The sequence below is a fragment of the Moschus berezovskii genome, chromosome 5 (assembly GCF_049115385.1).
Source record: "Moschus berezovskii isolate FMDL1 chromosome 5, NW_MosBer_1.0, whole genome shotgun sequence".
NCBI classification, from domain to species: domain Eukaryota; kingdom Metazoa; phylum Chordata; class Mammalia; order Artiodactyla; family Moschidae; genus Moschus; species Moschus berezovskii.
In genome coordinates, this window is record NC_142464.1 from 106,688,482 (window position 1) to 106,705,340 (window position 16,859).

General features: G+C 43.3%; 2 protein-coding genes across 4 annotated transcripts in view; one reads left to right on the forward strand and one right to left on the reverse strand.

Moving 5' to 3' along the window:
- Positions 1 to 2,949: 2,949 nt before the first annotated feature.
- Positions 2,950 to 8,951, reverse strand: HNRNPDL (heterogeneous nuclear ribonucleoprotein D like). 3 transcript variants are annotated; one of them, XR_016037468.1, is made up of 9 exons: positions 8,165 to 8,951; positions 7,202 to 7,370; positions 6,944 to 7,105; positions 6,339 to 6,470; positions 6,069 to 6,183; positions 5,383 to 5,553; positions 4,989 to 5,080; positions 4,512 to 4,616; positions 2,950 to 3,823 (listed from the first exon to the last, which is right to left on the reverse strand). XR_016037468.1 is itself a non-coding variant. In XM_088836418.1 (8 exons), the coding sequence occupies exons 1-7, from the start codon at positions 8,608 to 8,610 to the stop codon at positions 5,010 to 5,012; spliced, it is 1,266 nt and encodes a 421-aa protein (XP_088692544.1). In that variant the 5' UTR covers positions 8,611 to 8,950; the 3' UTR covers positions 2,950 to 3,823; positions 4,989 to 5,009. The 3 variants fall into 3 exon arrangements, 2 of the variants coding, with proteins under 2 accessions (XP_088692544.1, XP_088692545.1); XM_088836418.1 differs by lacking the exon at positions 4,512 to 4,616 and having other exon boundaries at positions 8,165 to 8,950; XM_088836419.1 differs by lacking the exon at positions 2,950 to 3,823 and having other exon boundaries at positions 4,457 to 4,616.
- A 528-nt stretch (positions 8,952 to 9,479) lies between these two features.
- The window catches only part of ENOPH1 (enolase-phosphatase 1), a 36,674-nt gene continuing 29,294 nt past the window's right edge, over positions 9,480 to 16,859 (forward strand). The window contains exon 1 of the mRNA XM_088836420.1: positions 9,480 to 9,828. Within this exon, the coding sequence (XP_088692546.1) occupies positions 9,745 to 9,828 (84 nt within the window). The 5' untranslated portion in view covers positions 9,480 to 9,744. The remainder of the gene's footprint in view (positions 9,829 to 16,859) is intronic.

Genomic DNA, 16,859 nt, shown 5'->3' on the forward strand with positions numbered 1-16,859 from the left:
ACTACACGAGAGCAATATGACACATAAGCCATTCAACATATAGGCCATGAGAAGGCTTTCCCAGTAATGAAAAATACTGAAATTACACTATATTTTAGTCTTCACTGACACACCCTCTCTCAGCCCCTCTGTATGGCCTACGAAAAACTTCTATGTATCAAATGTCTCACAGTTCAAGGGCAACCAAAGTAATCAGTCAATCCCATAGGACAGCTCTCTCAGTGGAGTAAGTAGTTGCTTGTTTATCTAGGCCCGTTTCATCAGAATAAATCAACTGTAATAAAATCCTACTTTCCTACAAAAGATCTTGGCACCAACCACTCCTAAACACTGAACCTAAGCCTCATAGATGCCTGATGGGACTGTAATAGATACCAAACGAAATTAGTTAATTTTCTAGTAGCTAACTCCCTCAACTTGAAAAATCAGGGCATTACTTTCCAGAGGTTATTTTGCAGTGCTGGGCATTCCTGTCTCATCCACCACCCTGTGTATATATTCATTAGCCAACTCACAATTTCTGAGTAGATACTTCTAAAGAAACTGCCTTTGGGCAACCTCACCTACAGCAAAAACTGGCAATTACCCACCAGTCCAGTGGTTATGGTTTAGCTGTTTGGGATCTGGGTTCAATCCTGGACAGGGAACTAAGATCCCACAAGTCAATTACAAGTGTGTCTTTTTAAAAGTGTTTATGTATAGGCATTCATTTCTTCTGTTGTCTGAAGAGAACTCATTTTTGGTCAGTCTCAAAAGGAGGTAAGCATTGAAAGAGTGTGAGAACTTGTCTGCAGTAGTGTTTCTTATGTATTTCTACCATGTGCTGGTTTTTGATAAACCAAAACCTTAAGCACTGTTACTTGAAATTTTTATCTTTAAGAAATCAGAGATCATTGAATATTCCTTCCCCAGTCACACCTAAACCCTGTCACCCTCTGAAATTATGATCTACCTCCCCAAATAGGATTACTCCTCCTGAGTAGACAGAAAGTCAGAAATTTAACTGCCATTTAAAGGAACACAAACTCAATCTTTCGAATGTTCAGCATTTCCCTGAAATCCACACAACACCAGCAAACTCTTTCCTACATTTTGTAAAAGGCAGTGATTGAGCAAAGGTGATTCACTATTTTCGCTTCAACCAAAACTGCTGAAATCTCACATCTAAATTTTAATTTCAAGACAAAAATACATTATTTAAATCTAAATTAAAATGCCATGTGCAGAACAGGGCAACCACAAAACTAGAGACCACAGTAGATGGCAATTCTGTTAAGTTGAAAGTGAAGTGAAAGGCGCTCAGTCGTGTCTGACTCTGCAACCCAACGGACTATATATACTCCATGGAATTCTCCAGGTTAGAATACTGGAGTGGGTAACCTTTCCATTCTCCAGGGGATCTTCCCAACCCAGGGATCGAACCCAGGTCTCCCGCACTCCAGGCGGATTCTTTACCAGCTGAGTCACCAGGAAAGCCCTGTTAACTTGAAAATTTTGAGGTAATTATTTTTACAGAATGACATTTCTTGATTTTGCATTACGGGTAGGAGAAATTCAAATAGGAGAAACACACCATTAGTTCTACCTCCTGTAACTAAAAACCGCATTAAAAATGCAATTATGTAAATAGTGAAACAGCATCGTATGGTTGACATCCTATAAGATCTTGACAAAGGAGCCAGTTCCCTTCACCATTATGAAAAAGATGCATGGAAGAGAATGGAATAAATGCTGTTTACCCATGTTAGTATCTCAATAAACATCTAATTCTTCATCATGTATCTGAGACTACACAATATTAACATGCTGATCAATAAAACTGTTGTCTCTTAGGGTAAGGAGCAACACATAACTTGGTCAAAACTACTCAGGAAATATATTCAAGAAAAATATAGGCTAATTGAGGATGTCGGTCATAGGTACTTCATTTTTCTAAGACCTCAGACAATCTCTAGATGTAGTGTATTTCTTCAAAATCATATATATCAAGACTTGACTGAAGAGTATGGATTTTGTTTAAAAAAAGCTTTTATTCATTTTTGATCAGGGAAAGGACAATCTCAATGTCAACTTGTCACCTAATCATAAATTTGAACTTACAAGATTTACTGCCCTAAAGACACTGCGCCTACTGACTTGACAACATAACTTAAAATGAAAATCTCCTTTCTGTCCCCTAAGGTTGCATGTTGAAAGAAACAATCCCTTGCAATAGCCAACACTGGTACTTGGCTTAGGTTTAAGGTCAAATAGCAAAACAGGAGCAAAACAAGGGCAAAAGCATTATAACTTGATAGCCCATCAAGTACAAACATCACGGGAATAAAGAAAGTTGCAGGCACCAAAGAAAACAAGAGGCAGGTTCATTAGCATAAAAAATTTACACTTGAAGGTGAGGTGAACTATTCCACAAGTAAACATGTATGCCAATCCTAATGGCGAACATGAAACCAAAGCAACAAGACCGAAACATTAAACTCAGTTAACTACACTGAATGTAAGATTCAAAACTTGAACTTATCTAGGATATCCTCCCAAATCTAGAGCTAAAAGGTTTTCTTTTTAACGCACCAGGAAGATGTTATAATGACATGACTTGGTCACACTTAAGACTTGCATTTACATAAGAATCAAGGGTTATCCTTCTCCATTATTCTTTTATGTCTGAATGTGAATATGCTCAACTACTCAGCTCATGCACTAACTAACCGCATAAAAAAATGACTGAAACCTACTACCCATGCCTTCTAAGAACTCACATCATCTAACAGTTAACTCCCACTATAGCTTCCTAACAATGCCCCAAGAGAAAACATTTTGTTCAGTTTGGTGCTTGCTGTGACATAAAACCAACAGAATAGTATACAATTAATTTACTTAGCTACTACTTCAAATCTTTTAATTTAACTTTTGTTCAAACTTTAATAACTTCATACCTATTTGCCAAAATTGTTGTGTAAAATCTAACTATATCTGATGTTCTTAACCTGTAGCTCCTATAACACAGTTTAAGCCCCCCCACCCCGCAATGGGTATATCTGGACATTTTAATCAAGAAAACAAAGTTATGGTATTATGATTAGTCAAAGCTCTTTCTAGCAGACCACCGAATACAGCAAACCATTAAAAAATGCCTTTCTGGAGACATGAACAAAGCAAAACATTTTCTTCATAAAAGGAACTACCAGCATGCTTTGTGCCATTAAACATTTACTTTTCAAAGTATAATCAAAGACTCATGGTCTATTAGAAAGCTCCCACTAATCACAACAGCTTTAACTATGCCACAGAAACTTTCATGACAATGTTTCCAGATAGGCAGAGAGGAAACAACATTAAATGTTATGATGGAAGCCTCAGAGAGGAAAATGAAGTCTTAAGAGCATAGAATACATCTAACAAACAAGGGGAACAGAGCAGACACTGTGGCTGGCTATTCATAAAAGACCACAGTTTTCTCTTCCTATAGAGCAAGACTCCCTACAAAATAAACTGGGCGTTAATTATTGCTTATTTAAAATTACACTTTTACAGAGCTATTTAGTACCTGACGCAGAAAAACAATCACATAAGGAAGCATTTATTTGAGGTTTAACATGTAATCATACAAATAAAGTTTGTATAAACACAAATCCACACTGAGTCATAACACAGATAGCAAAAGACAAAGTAAAAACAAAGAAAACTAATTGGCGGCTATATACAGTTGGACACAAATTGTGTCTTGTACACTAGAAAGTCTTTTACAAAATAATCATCTTAGATCAACAGAAGACCAATCTTCAATGTCCTTCTGCAAGATGGTTACTTTAGCAATCTCTTCCTAAAAACAAAAACAAAATGGCAATTAGATTTGTGCAACTCCGGCAAGTTTTCTAAGGTCCACTTTCATGAATTGTTTTAAGTTCTCACTTTATTCTTTTCTTCAATAATTAAAGATCACATGCAAATTCATTGGCAAAATGCAGTTTGGGCAATTATAATCATCATCATCATCTCACCTTGAAGTTCCCAAATGATTATTAAAATTTACTTAGAAAATCAGGGAACACAATCTTTTCATATTCACAGGTTGAACCGTGCTAGATGCAAGGTTTACTAGAAGTGTCTCTAGTAAGCCATGAAAAATTCTATTACAAACATGAATTTCTCACACACTTGTATTGCAAGGCAACAAATTGCTATGTGCATATGATCTTTAATTTAAATCCCAGATTTTAAAGTTCTTGTTTTGGTTTGTAGATTTCACTATTAGCTATAAAAAGAAAAAGCAAGCATTAAATCTTAAAGAATGAACACTTAAAATGAGGCTCCACAATTGAAATACAACACTAAACAGAAGACCAAAATGATTAAGCTGTAAAAAGGCATTTATGTACTTTAACTCCTGTAAAAAACCATTTAAGTTAAGTTTAGACACTTAATCTTCAAAAAGATTAAAAAAGAAGCCAAAGTCTGAAGTTTTCCACTTTAATCTTTACGCTGGTACATGAAGTTGGAAGAGACCATACCACAGGACAGCGTTTTCTGGTGTATGCCTTGCGCTCTGCCCGCAACGTGCGACCCCCAGAGATAGACGTGGTCAGGGTGACACACGGCCTGCAATGAAGTTCCCGCTGGCGGGTACAAACAAGGTATAATGTCAGAGTTAGAAGACAACATTCTTGTTTTCCTTAAGTTGTACCCATTTCAGTACTTTACCTGTTAATAGTTCTAAAAAAGTTTAATTATTCCTCTAGACCACCTGGTACACAAAGCAAACAGAAAAACTCTTAAGTTTTTCTGTATTACTAAAGAAAGTGAGATAGAACTTTAAAGTTAAAGATCTATAGACACTTTAGGCAAAACAGGCTCATAAAGCAAGTAAAAATTTAACAATTTAGTAAAAACACGCTACGTGGTATTTTGTTTTTACTCATTTTCATTTGTCTATTGATCTTTAAATTAAATTAGGCATTTCCACTGGTTTCTTGAACTCTGACACACACCTGTTTTCTGCAGCGTCCCCTTTAATACGGCTGGTAATTGTTTTGGTGATTGCCACCTCCTCGGGATGCCTTGCCGTAAGTGCTTTGTTGGCCTATGTGGAAAAGACAACAAATTATACTTAGCTTTCAATGATATGGTTTTGCTATATATTTAAAAGCTATTAGATATTCAAAATTCTGCATGCCAAATAGTAGAGTTAGATATTTTTAAAGTCACTATAAATTAGGCACATACCACATTCTAGAATGCTCATAACAACCAGTCACTAAATCAGTATAACCCCCTGTGACTATCACATCTCAGAAATTAAACTTGAACACTTCTGTAACACAGTCTCAGAACTGAGATGAACCCTAACACAATTGGTTTATGAAGTTAAGTAAATATTCTTACCACTGTAGTCCGCATATCCCTGTCCATATCCATAGCTCCCATAGTTATACCCAGTATAATCATAGCCGCCATAGCCACTATAGTTTTGATCACCACCATAGGCACTATTGTAATTTCCATATCCTTGATCATAATAGTTATTAAATCCTTGGTTCCAGTTTTGGCCCTGACCTGAAACAATGCACAATGATTGTTAGGAAACAACTTCTGTCCCCCAATCCTAACATAAAATGATGCATTCCTGTCCCTCACTCTGCAAATCTTAAAAAGGAAGAATGGACATCTACAGTGTTATCTGGTCAAGAAAGTATCACTACAGTTGTCATAAAAAAAGAAGGGGCGGGTGTGTAGAAAGTCCAATTGGGCCAGTGTCAGGCTTCCTAAATCTAATGGGGGGAAAAAAAAATCAAGACGACAGCAAGCATGTTTAGAACAAGGACTCCTGCCATAGAAAACCTATCATTCCATGGTGTATAATGTAATCTTAATTACACTCAATGGTATTATTTCCCCAGCAATATGGACACTGTCAGAGCGGTTATTCTTTGAAGAAGTGAAACTAGTAAAACAAAAACCCGGGGACTAAAATGAGCACTTTGCATGCTGTGACAGCTTAAATTTGGCTTTCCTCTCCTATGGGCTTATTCATGTTCAGCAGCTGTCACTTCCCCAGAATCAGGCCTCACCTCGGCCCCGACCCCTAGTGCCTCCTCGCCCGCCAGCTGTCGCGCCTCTTCCTCCCTTCTGTTGCTGCTGCTGCTGTCTATATACCTCTTTGGGTTGTGCAACTTTGATTTCACACTATAAACAGAAGGTAAAAAGAAGACAAAGTTGTTACCACTGTTCTAACGTCAAGCCATTTTTTCCCTTCTCAAAACAGGTTGTGAAATTCCCTTTAAAAAACAAACCAACCCACCCACCCCACTGCTCACTGAATAGAATCCAAATGGCTTTACCTTCCCAGAACCAATTTGATGGTATCTGCTTTCTAACAATTTCTTTACTGGCTCCTCATCTGTATATGTAATAAAGCAAAATCCTCTTCTTTCATTTGTTTTTGTATCCATAGGAAGTTCAATATTTTCAATCTGAAATCAAGATGCACACTCAAGATCACCCAGTAAAGGTAAAAAGCTACCAAAATGTTTTAGAATGATACAAGTCATTCACGAGCTTCAAAAAAGTATGTTACTCTCATGAATTGACTTCTGTTTGAACTGTTTCATTATCAACATCAAACTAGAGTAACCTGGCTTATCTACAAAGTGTTTATTTAGAAGGAAAAGGAAAACCTCAACAGCATTTTGTACCCCACAGATGCCACTCCAATCCTGACCACACCAAAGCATCCACCTTTTTGCTGAAATAAATTAGCTATTAATTTCCATTAATTTAGATACTAGTTTCCACTTTAACATATAAAGCAATGATAAGGGGAGGACTTGAGCAATGATTTAATTCCACCCTGACCGAACTCTTTACTCTGTAAGAACTGGGCCAGGGACAAAACGTTATATAAACGTATCGAATGAAAATACACATAAACAAAAGCACAGCGCACCTCTCCAAAGGCTCCAAAATATTCTTTAATTTGTTCCTCCGAAGTATCTGGGCTCAATCCACCCACGAAAACCTTTTTTGGGGGTTCCTTCCCCTTTAAAGCTTTGGCCCTTTTAGGGTCTATCAATTTGCCATCCAGTTTGTGTTCTTTCAGTTCTAAAACCTAGAAGACAGATTTATGTGATCTAACAACATACAAGCAACCCTCCGAACGATTTGAAAAACGCACACAAAAAGCACGATGCGAACAGGTTCATACCTTATCAACACTAGCAGCATCCTTGAAAAGCACAAATCCAAATCCTCGTGATCTTCCAGTAACAGGATCTGTTTTAATAGTGCAGTCCACAACTTCCCCAAATCGAGACAAATATTCAGTCAGATCTTTCTTGCTTGTATCCCAGCTCAAGCCTCCAATAAACATTTTACTAGAAATAAAAGTTGTTTATTTACAAACAGCAGTAGCTAAAACGGTTATTTAAATTCTCAAGTTAACGTTTGCTACAAACTAGAAGCACGGGGAAATTCATATCCATGCACAAGTAATTTCACCTGTTTACAAACACACAGGAACCAAAGACCACAAAAAGCCCCCAATTCCATCGAGGTCACTTATCCAAATCTTTGCTCTCCACACTGCACAAGGAGAAGTTTAAACGAGGCCAACGAAACACGTTAAAACACCGTTCCGAACTAGGAAAAATGCAACTTTCTAAACTGAACGCCCACTACTCTCACCGTCTTCCTCAGCTGTCAAGTCAACGTTCCACCTGAAGAACCATCATCACGCATACTGGGGATCTGGGCACCAGTCGCCTACAGGTTCCCAAACCAAGGGTCCCCCTACCTCCTCCCCAGAAAATCTGCCCGGAGCCCTAGCAGATACAAGGAGGCGGCGGCGGCAGCTGCAGCGTGCGGCGCGGCCGGCCCGGCCCCTCCCATTCAGGCCCCGCGCGGCGCCTGCGCACTCGGGCCCCAGACGCCGCCGCCCTCCGCCTCCAAACCCTCTGCCCTTCCCCCACCTGCCGCGGGGCTCTCCAGTCCCCCCCGCTCCGTCTCCTACTTTCCTCCGACCTAGTGGGGTCCGGCGGGCACGCAGGAGAATCGACTCGGGGCAAGAATGGAGGGGTGGGGTGGGGACGGGGAGCGCGCGGATCCCGAGGGACGAAGGGCGCGTGCGGCGCGCTGGGGGAGGGGAGGGGAGGCGAGAAGCGTGCGGTACCCGTCATCCTGCTGGTTCTTGCTCGCGTTGATCTTGGACCCCTCTGCGAATTCCTCTATGTTGCTGTACTCGTTCATGTCTTCCATAGCGGCGGAGCGGTCGGCCGGAGAGTGCTGGCGCGCAGACCGAGTCGCGGCGGCAGCAGCGGCGGCGGAGCGTTGTATGGAGCTGGGTTTAAAATGGCGGCGGAAGAGATCCGGGCGCCGCCTGCGCCCTCCCTTTATAGCCGCCCCGCCCGCCAATCGGGAGGGCGGCTGGGCGGTGACGTGGCGCTGGGCCCGGCGCGCCCCCTGCCGAGCGGAGCTGGCCGCGAGCGAAGGCAGGAGCGGGGCGAGCTGCCGCGGCGCCCGCGGCCGCCAATGGGAGAGGCTGCGGGAGGCTAAAGTAGCGGGAGCGGAGGGGAACAATGGCGGCGGCACATGGGAGAGTCGGGGCGGGACCTCCATCGCGGCCCTCCCGCTGGAAAGCGAGGCCGCGGGCTTGGGAAGAGAGCGACGCGTCAGAAGAGAAACAGCGGCGGGGCGAGGAGTCCTGGGGTCAGAGTCCCGAGCAACGCCACAGTCCCTCTTGCCTTGGGAGCCTTTTGTCTCTGGCGTCCGGTCCGGCCCACTCCCAGCCAAGAGCCGGCAACCCCGCCTTTTTCCGCCCTCGGGTCCCCCAGCGCGGAGCTGCTGCTATCGAGTAGCGCCGCGGCCGCGCCGCTCCGGAAAAAGGCGGACTGCGCCCGGCGCCGGCGGCTGAGGCGGCGAGCGCGCCGGCCGTCCGCCCGCCCGCCGCGCGCACGCGTGTTGCGTCCCCGAGCTGGCTGGAACCAGCCACACAGGAAGCGGGCGCGCGGCGGCCTCCTCCGCGGCCGCCCCAGGCGCGCGGGCCGAGGGGGGCGCGGCGGGCCTGGCGCTGGACGATCGGCCGACGCCGTCCAGCTGAGCGGGACCCGAGCGGCCTCCTTCGGTGGCTGAGGAACGGGAGGAGGGGCGCGGACCCGGGCGGATTACTGTAAAAAAAAATAAAATGCCAGAGCCGAAGCAGTGGGCGGGGAGGGAGGGGGCTAGGTGCCGTAGAGGGCAAGGGGCACTCACATCCCCGGCGCGCCACTCGCGGGGCTCCCGTCTGCACGTGCCCCGAGCCTCTCCCGCTCGCTCAACCAGTCCGCGGAGGGCGCGCGCCCGCGCACCCGTCTCCCGCGTTCGCTTCTTTGTTCCCGCCCACGCGAGGCCCCATTTTGACGGATCGGGTTCGAGGCCCCCTAGCGGCCAATCGACGGCGGCGCCGTGCCTGGCCCCGCCCCCTCGGAACCTCCTGAGGACCGCCCTTTCTTTCTGCCCACGTGGTCTGGGCCTCCCACCCCGCGCAGCTGGCGAGTTTCGGGGTCCTTGGGCTGCGGATTTCTCTCCACGTCCGGAGGCGCGCACCAGCCCTCTCCGCCTCGTGCGTCAGGCCGCGCTGCGGTTATCCGCTCCGGGACCCTTTTTCGGGGCCACCAGAAGCCCAGCCCTTTGCTGGGGGCGCTGCCGGCGCCGCCCTCCGCCCTCTCTTAGGAGTAGGCCGATTCTCTTGGTAGCAGTCGGTGCGGTGGGGAAATGGTCGTGCTTTCAGTGCCCGCCGAAGTCTCTGTGATCCTGTTAGATATCGAAGGTACCACAACCCCGATTGCTTTCGTGAAGGTGAGGGGCGGAAGGGAGCGGGGAAGTTACTTATGCTTAAAACCAAAAATGTTGAAAGTATCGCAGACCTTGCACTAGGGACACGAGGCGTGGGAGAGACGGTGTGGCTTTGCTCCGACTCTGGGGTCGGGGGAGGTAGTCTGCGGCGGATTGCTGGATGCTTTTTCTCATCTTCACCTTCCCTGCCCTCGGGTGTTTGCAGGTGGGTGGGAAGGAACAGAGGTGGTGGTGAAGAAGGGCGGAGGAGGGTAGGTCCGCGGCGGCAAGGTAAGGAGATGTGGGCGCCGCCCGCCAGGCAGGTGTGCGCCTGCCTCGTGCCAGTTTGGACCTGGGGAGTCGGCGGCCGCGATCCAGTGGTCCCCGAGGCTTCCAGTCCCGCGAAATGGAAAGACTGACATCAGGATGACTCTTCAGGTAGCCTCGGTGTTTTAGGCAGTCGTGGTTACCCTTCGCCTTTTCCCACTCCTGCTGTTCGTGGCCGGGCCTCTCCCCGAATGTTCCTGGACTAGGTTAGCAACAGTCTAGATTCCGTCCGTTTTCCTTTTTTAAAAAGAAAGTTCTCACCCAGAGTCGTCTAGGATAGCAGTGCTAACCAAGTTGTCTACATCAAGTTCACAAACTTAAAACTTTGCATTAGAGCAGGTTCTTTTTTTATATATGTTGTGTTTGTCAGGATGATTAAATATCAGATATTAATATAATTTTTAAAAGACTCCCTCAGGCCTAGTCTTTTGTTTATTTGATTTTTAGAGGTTTAAGATAAAAGTTCTCATAGAAGTGCTTGTGTGCAATAATTGAGATACCATTTACAAAATAGGGAAAACCCGTCTTCCAGCAAACTGAAAGTCTTAGTTTTAATTTTTCTAAAGTTACCTGTGAAGAATGTTTTTCTTGATCTAGGTTATAACATAAAATTGTTGTACACTTTCAGGTCTCCACTGTAACAACCACTTAAAATTCTTTAGAAGGATCACAATACCTTGACATCCAGCAAAGTGTCTTAAGAAATCTAGTTTGGCATTTTTCCCCCAAGTTTAAGGACACGTGAGGCTTCTGCAGAAATATTCAGAATTGGCCAAATGTTGATAACTGAGTCGACTTTTCTTTCTCTTGTTGATTGTGACAAAATAACTGCTTTCTTGTAGTTTGCAAAGAAAAAAAGGAATTCTGCATTTTTATGGTTCATGGTTTACAAGACATAGTCTTGCTTTCCAAGGAGTAATGACAAGTAGTAATATGGCATATGTACCATTCTTGGAAAATCTATTTAGGGAGAAGATATCCCATGCAAATCAATAGCAAAAAAATAATACATCTCTTTCACCTTTTTAAATCAACTGTGTCTTCTGCAAGATGAGCTGAGCCACTTCTTGGAATCTTTGTTTATGACAGACTTATTCTGAGATCTTTCAGAGACTAAAAATGCCTTAATGGTCTAAATAGATTTTTTTTTTTTGGCGTTTGAGACCAGACTGCAAAAAATCACTCAAGGATCTTGTTTTAAGGATAATTTATCGTGCTTTGTCCTATAATCAATTATTATTTGTATTAATGTTAATTACTATAATTGTCTATTTGCTATGCATTAAATGATCAAAACCAGTGTTTCTGAGAGTATATTCAGAAGAACATCAGGTCTTTGCGGATGTTTATTGTAACTGCGCAGAAAAAGATTACTTAATTCATTTTGAGAAAATGTTCTATGCGTATTCAACCAGGTTTCTTTATTGCACACCTTCTCAGATCCTTTATATCATACACACACTTGCACACACATAATGCTTTGTGAACCTTCAAGAGACTAGCATTTCAGAAATTTATGTGAACCAAGAAATCCTTTAGCACAGTGTCTGTATCTTTTGAATACCCTTTAAAGAGATGCTAAATTGTATCCTTCTTGGACCTCTGTTCTCCTTTGGGCTTTAGTCAGGTTAGTGTGTGAACTTGGAATGATGAAACATTGAGATGTAGCTGGTATACTTGACTACAGATCAGGGTGTGTGCACGGTTTGCATATTACTGATAGGAAACTGAGGCTTTGAAAAATTGAACAGTATGCCTGGGATTTGAAACCAAATAGTCTTGACACAGCACCTCTTACGCTTTCCATTATTCTGCTCCATCTCTGAAATGGGAACCACAGTGCTTGTTCCACCTTCTTTGCCTGGTCTTGTGGGTGTTAAATGACACAGCTGACACTAGAGCACTTTAATCAGTAAGAAATGCCATAAAAGTATATGGTGGCAAATTTTAGTTTGCACCACCTCTTGGTGATAGGTTTAGGAGTACACCCTTGGAACAGAATAACTATACTTTATTTGGGGGTTTGGTTCTGCCATCAGTATGCACTATGAAAATTGAGTATTGTCAAAAATTGCCATTGTGATTGTCATACTGAATGAAGTAAATCAGAGAAGGAACTATATCCTATGACATTCCTTGTATGTGGAATCTAAGAAGTGATACAAATGAACTTACAAAACAGAAGGAGACTCAGAGACTTAGAGGACAAACAGTCTCCGGCGGGGGAGAGGGGAGGAAGGGATAGTTAGGGAGTTCGGGATGACAAGTACACACTGCTGTAATTAAAATGGATAACCATCAAGGACCTACTGTGTAGCACGGGGAACTCTGCTCAGTGTTATGTGACAGCCTGGGTAGGAGGGGAGCTTGAGGGAGAATGGATACATGTATATATATGGCTGAGTCCCTTTGCTGTCCACCTAAAACTATCACAGCATTGTTAAATGGATATACCCCAATACGAAAGAAAAGGTTTAAAAAAAAATGCCTTTAAAGTACCCTTAGGAAGCCAGTCCTCTCTGGAGACTGATTCCATCTTCCTGTAAATCACATGCAGCCATTTTTCCTTCAGAGTTGAAACATTGCTGCTGCTTCTCTTGAGCATCGAAGGAAGTAGTTGGTTTGGGATTAGGCGATGTAGATGAAAAACATATTGTGTCAAACACTAGGCTCACACTGAACCATTTCATGCTGTCAGAGAAACTGGGGAACTGAGACTTTCCCAGAGAACAGAATACTTTCTGTGAGTGGAATGGCAGACAGGTTACCAGCCCTGGTTATATTTATTTTTTCCCTTTCTCTCTCTCATTTTCCCCTTGCTGAGTAGTTAGAGTTGAAGGTGTCTATAATGCAACTTACAACTGTGTAAGATGACACTAACTCCTAGATTTCTTACAGGATTCCATAGAATCTTCCCAGTCTGGAAATGTGTTCTGTGAACAGCCTGTTGCTCTGTCAGGGCATGCCTTTAACCCTTAGGCTACAGACAATAATAAACAATGGTTTTACTTAACTGCTGAAGTGACTTAGCTAATATATCTTCTTTTCTTCGAGTCAGAATGGTCAAATTTCTGGAGCGAGAAGGGTTCCTAGCTTGGGTCATCTAGTCAGTGTCAACAACCAGCTAATTAATTTCTCATATGAATCAGTGGATGCCTAGAGGCATGTCTTTATGAGGGTCATCACAACTTGTCGGGGGCAGAGCAGCAGCAGAACCCAGCTTTCCCTGTATGGTTCCCAGTGCATCAGAGTCCTCAAAGCCACCAGTCCTGCCCCTCACTGCAGAACATACGCCTCTGGAGGTTCTTTTCTTTTCAAGCACTGACTTTGATCCTCTATGGTGGTGATCACTCAACATTTTTTGGTTATGTAAACCATCAGCGGGCTTTCCCGATGGCTCAATGGGTGAAGAATCTACCTGCAGTGTAGGAGACACAAGAAACACAGGTTCAACTCTTGGGTTGGGAAGATGCCCTGGAGAAGGGCATGGCAACCGACTCCTGTGTTCTTGCCTGGAGAATCCAATGGACAAAGGAGCTTGACGGGCTACAGTCTAAAAGGTCGCAGAGAGTCAGACACTGAGGGACTACACGTGTACACAAAGCCTCAGGAGAGTTGGGGCAGGCATAACCAATAGAATGTATTGTAACCAATAGAATGTATTGTGTACTGTTGTTAAGTTGTAAAGTAAATTAGAATTTAAAGATGAGATTTAAATAAGTATAAATGAATGGGATTGTATTTTCTTCCCTTATCCCCTTGAATCATCTTGCCTGCACCTCATGGAGCCGCCACAGATCTTTGTCTGTGGTGATGTAATACTCATTTTCTGACTTTTTGCATTGTGTTATTCCAATGATTTTAGTCTGTAAGCTGCAAAATAACACCATTACCAGTCCTGTGGTTATCCTGTCAGGAACCTTCAACTAGTGTTTTTGAGTTGGAGAAGATGATCTCTTGTTTCTGAAAATGTTCTATAATTTGGTGCTTTTCCTGTCATTACATGTCAAATTAGTACTTGTAACAATTGGGGCAGTATGATCTATGAAGTCACTGCAAACACCATCTTGCTGCTGCTGCTGCTATGTCGCTTCAGTCGTGTCTGACTCTGTGCGACCCCATAGACGGCAGCCCACCAGGCTCCGCCGTCCCTGGGATTCTCCAGGCAGGAACACTGGAGTGGATTGCCATTTCCTTCTCCAGTGCATGAAAGTGAAAAGTGAAAGTGAAGTCGCTCAGTCATGTCCGACTACCCCATGGACTGCAGCCTACCAGGCTCCTCTGTCCATGGGATTTTCCAGGCAAGAGTACTGGATTGGGGTGCCATTGCCTTCTCTGAAACACCATCTTAGCAAATACTGAAACATTGTCCTAGAAGATTAAGGGAGAGGTTCCTGTGAGCCTCTGGTCACAACTGGTGGATAGGTAACCTTGTTTTGTGTGTTTCTGTTTGTCTTATTTAATCCGTATCGTTGACTCCCTAACATTGAACTCACTGCCAATGGCGCTATAACAGGCTTCAGTGGAGCTTATCTCATGTGCTTTCTCCGTCAGGTAGTTTCCTTGCCTTAGACAGCACTTCCAACACTTTGGGGGCAGAGTCACCAACAAAAAGCACAAAATGTGAAAATGTTGTGGCAAACAGACTTTGAAAAGGATGCTTGTTTAAAATACGAGAGGTGAAGTAAGGCACAGCGTCACCTCACACCGGGAATGTGTGCAACTGGTTTTTCACAAGTTTTGCTGCTCTGCTCATGTATGTACCTGTCGTCAAAAAAAGTGGGAAAGTTCAGTGAATAGTGATTTGGAGGTTATGAATAAATTTTAGTAGGTAGAATTTGTAAATATAGTATCTTTAAATAACAGGGATTGGCTGGACAGAGTCGTACTTACCAGGATGAACTTGGTGACTATGCAAGTCTGGCTTAGCTTCTGCTCCCTAAATGATTTATGGCAAGTTAGTTGTTGTCTCTTGAGTCTGGGTACAGATGCCCTGAACAGTGTCCTATACTGTGTGGATAGCAACCTCATAAGGCTGCTGTGAACATTTAATGAATATTTGTGCTCGAGGATTGTGCTCAGTCACTCAGTCATGTCCGACTCTTTGTGACCCTGTGGACTATAGCCCGCCAGTCTCCTCTGCCTATGGGATTTTCCAGGCAAGAATATTGGAGTGTGTTGCCATTTCCTCCTCAGGGGATCTTGCTGACCCAGGGATCGAACCTGAATCTCCTGCATCTCCTGCCTTGGCAGGCAAATTCTTGACTACTGAGCCACCTGGGAAGCAAGGAATGAATATTTCACCCCCCGCCCCCATATAAAATAAGTAAATATATTTCCATCAGTATTTCATTCGCTATCAACAAACCTTGTCAGAGAGTAGTGGGTGAGTGGCAGTGGTGGGGTATGTTTTTCATTTATGCCTTAGGAAGACTTCGTGCTTGAAGAGAAAGTCTTTGTAATAATTAAGAACCTTCTATTAACTGAAAGTATGAGTCTGATTAGAATATTTGTTCTGAGAGAGTGTATTAAGTGGAACGTGGCAAGTACCCTTGCCAGTGGCCCTTTATACCTATGCTTCTCAGACTTGAATGTATAGACAAATAATCCAGAGATCTGGCTAAAATGCAGTTTCTGATTCAGAAGATCTGAAATGGTACTTTTTTTTTTTTCATTTTTGGTGACATTTGTTGTTTTCTAAAATTTTACAAGCAGTACACGTTCACTGAAAACAAATACATAAAAGCATAAAGTAAAAATTGACAATCACCCATAATTCACACTGACCCCATTCCCACCAGAGATAATTGTTATTTGCATTTTGGTGCATTTCCTTCCAGTGTATACATGTTTGTTTGTTTTCTTTTTCTGACCAGGCCACGTGGCACGTAGGATCTTAGTTCCCTGACCAGGGATCGAACCTCTACCCCCTGCATTGGGAGTATGAAGTCTTAACCACTGGACCGCCAGTGAAATCCCGTAGTGTGTTAAATGGAAGTATAATTGACCTACAGTACTATGTTAGTTGCAGGTGTCATAGTGATTCAGTATTTCTGTACGTGATAAAATGGTCATCATGATGTGTCTGGTTAACATCTGTCATCATACAAACATACTACAGTATAAATGGTTATATTCCTCATGCTGTACATTTCATCCCCATTTATTTTGTAATTGGGAATTGGTACCTCTTAATCTCCCTCACCTATTTCATTAATTTCTCCAGATTCCTCCCTTCTGGCAACCGCCTGTTTATTCTGTCGGTGAGTCTGTTTTGTTATGTTCCTTCATTTGTTTTTTAGATATGTGAAATCAGACAGTATTTGTCTTTGCCTTATTTCACTTAGCACTTATTTCACCCTCTGGGTCCATCTGTGTTATCCAAATGGCAAGATTTCATTCTTTTTTTTAATGGCTGAATAATCTGGAATGGAAGTTGAGTTTTGAACAGGGTCTCGGGTGATGCTGATACTGCTGGTCCTTGGACTGAACTCTGAGTAGTTAGGCTGTATACAGAAGCCAAGATCTGTTAGCGTCCCTCTTTCCTAATAGCTCATTGGAGGTGACAGAGCAGACCAAGAGAGTATAGGTGAGTTAAAGGAGGTCTGTCATCATTAACAGAACCAAAAGCTCTCAGAAGTCAAGTAAACTGACAAAAGAGAGCAAGATAATGAAATAAACTGGTAAACAACAAAGCAATAAGCAAGTGGCCACTTCCCCAGCTTTTG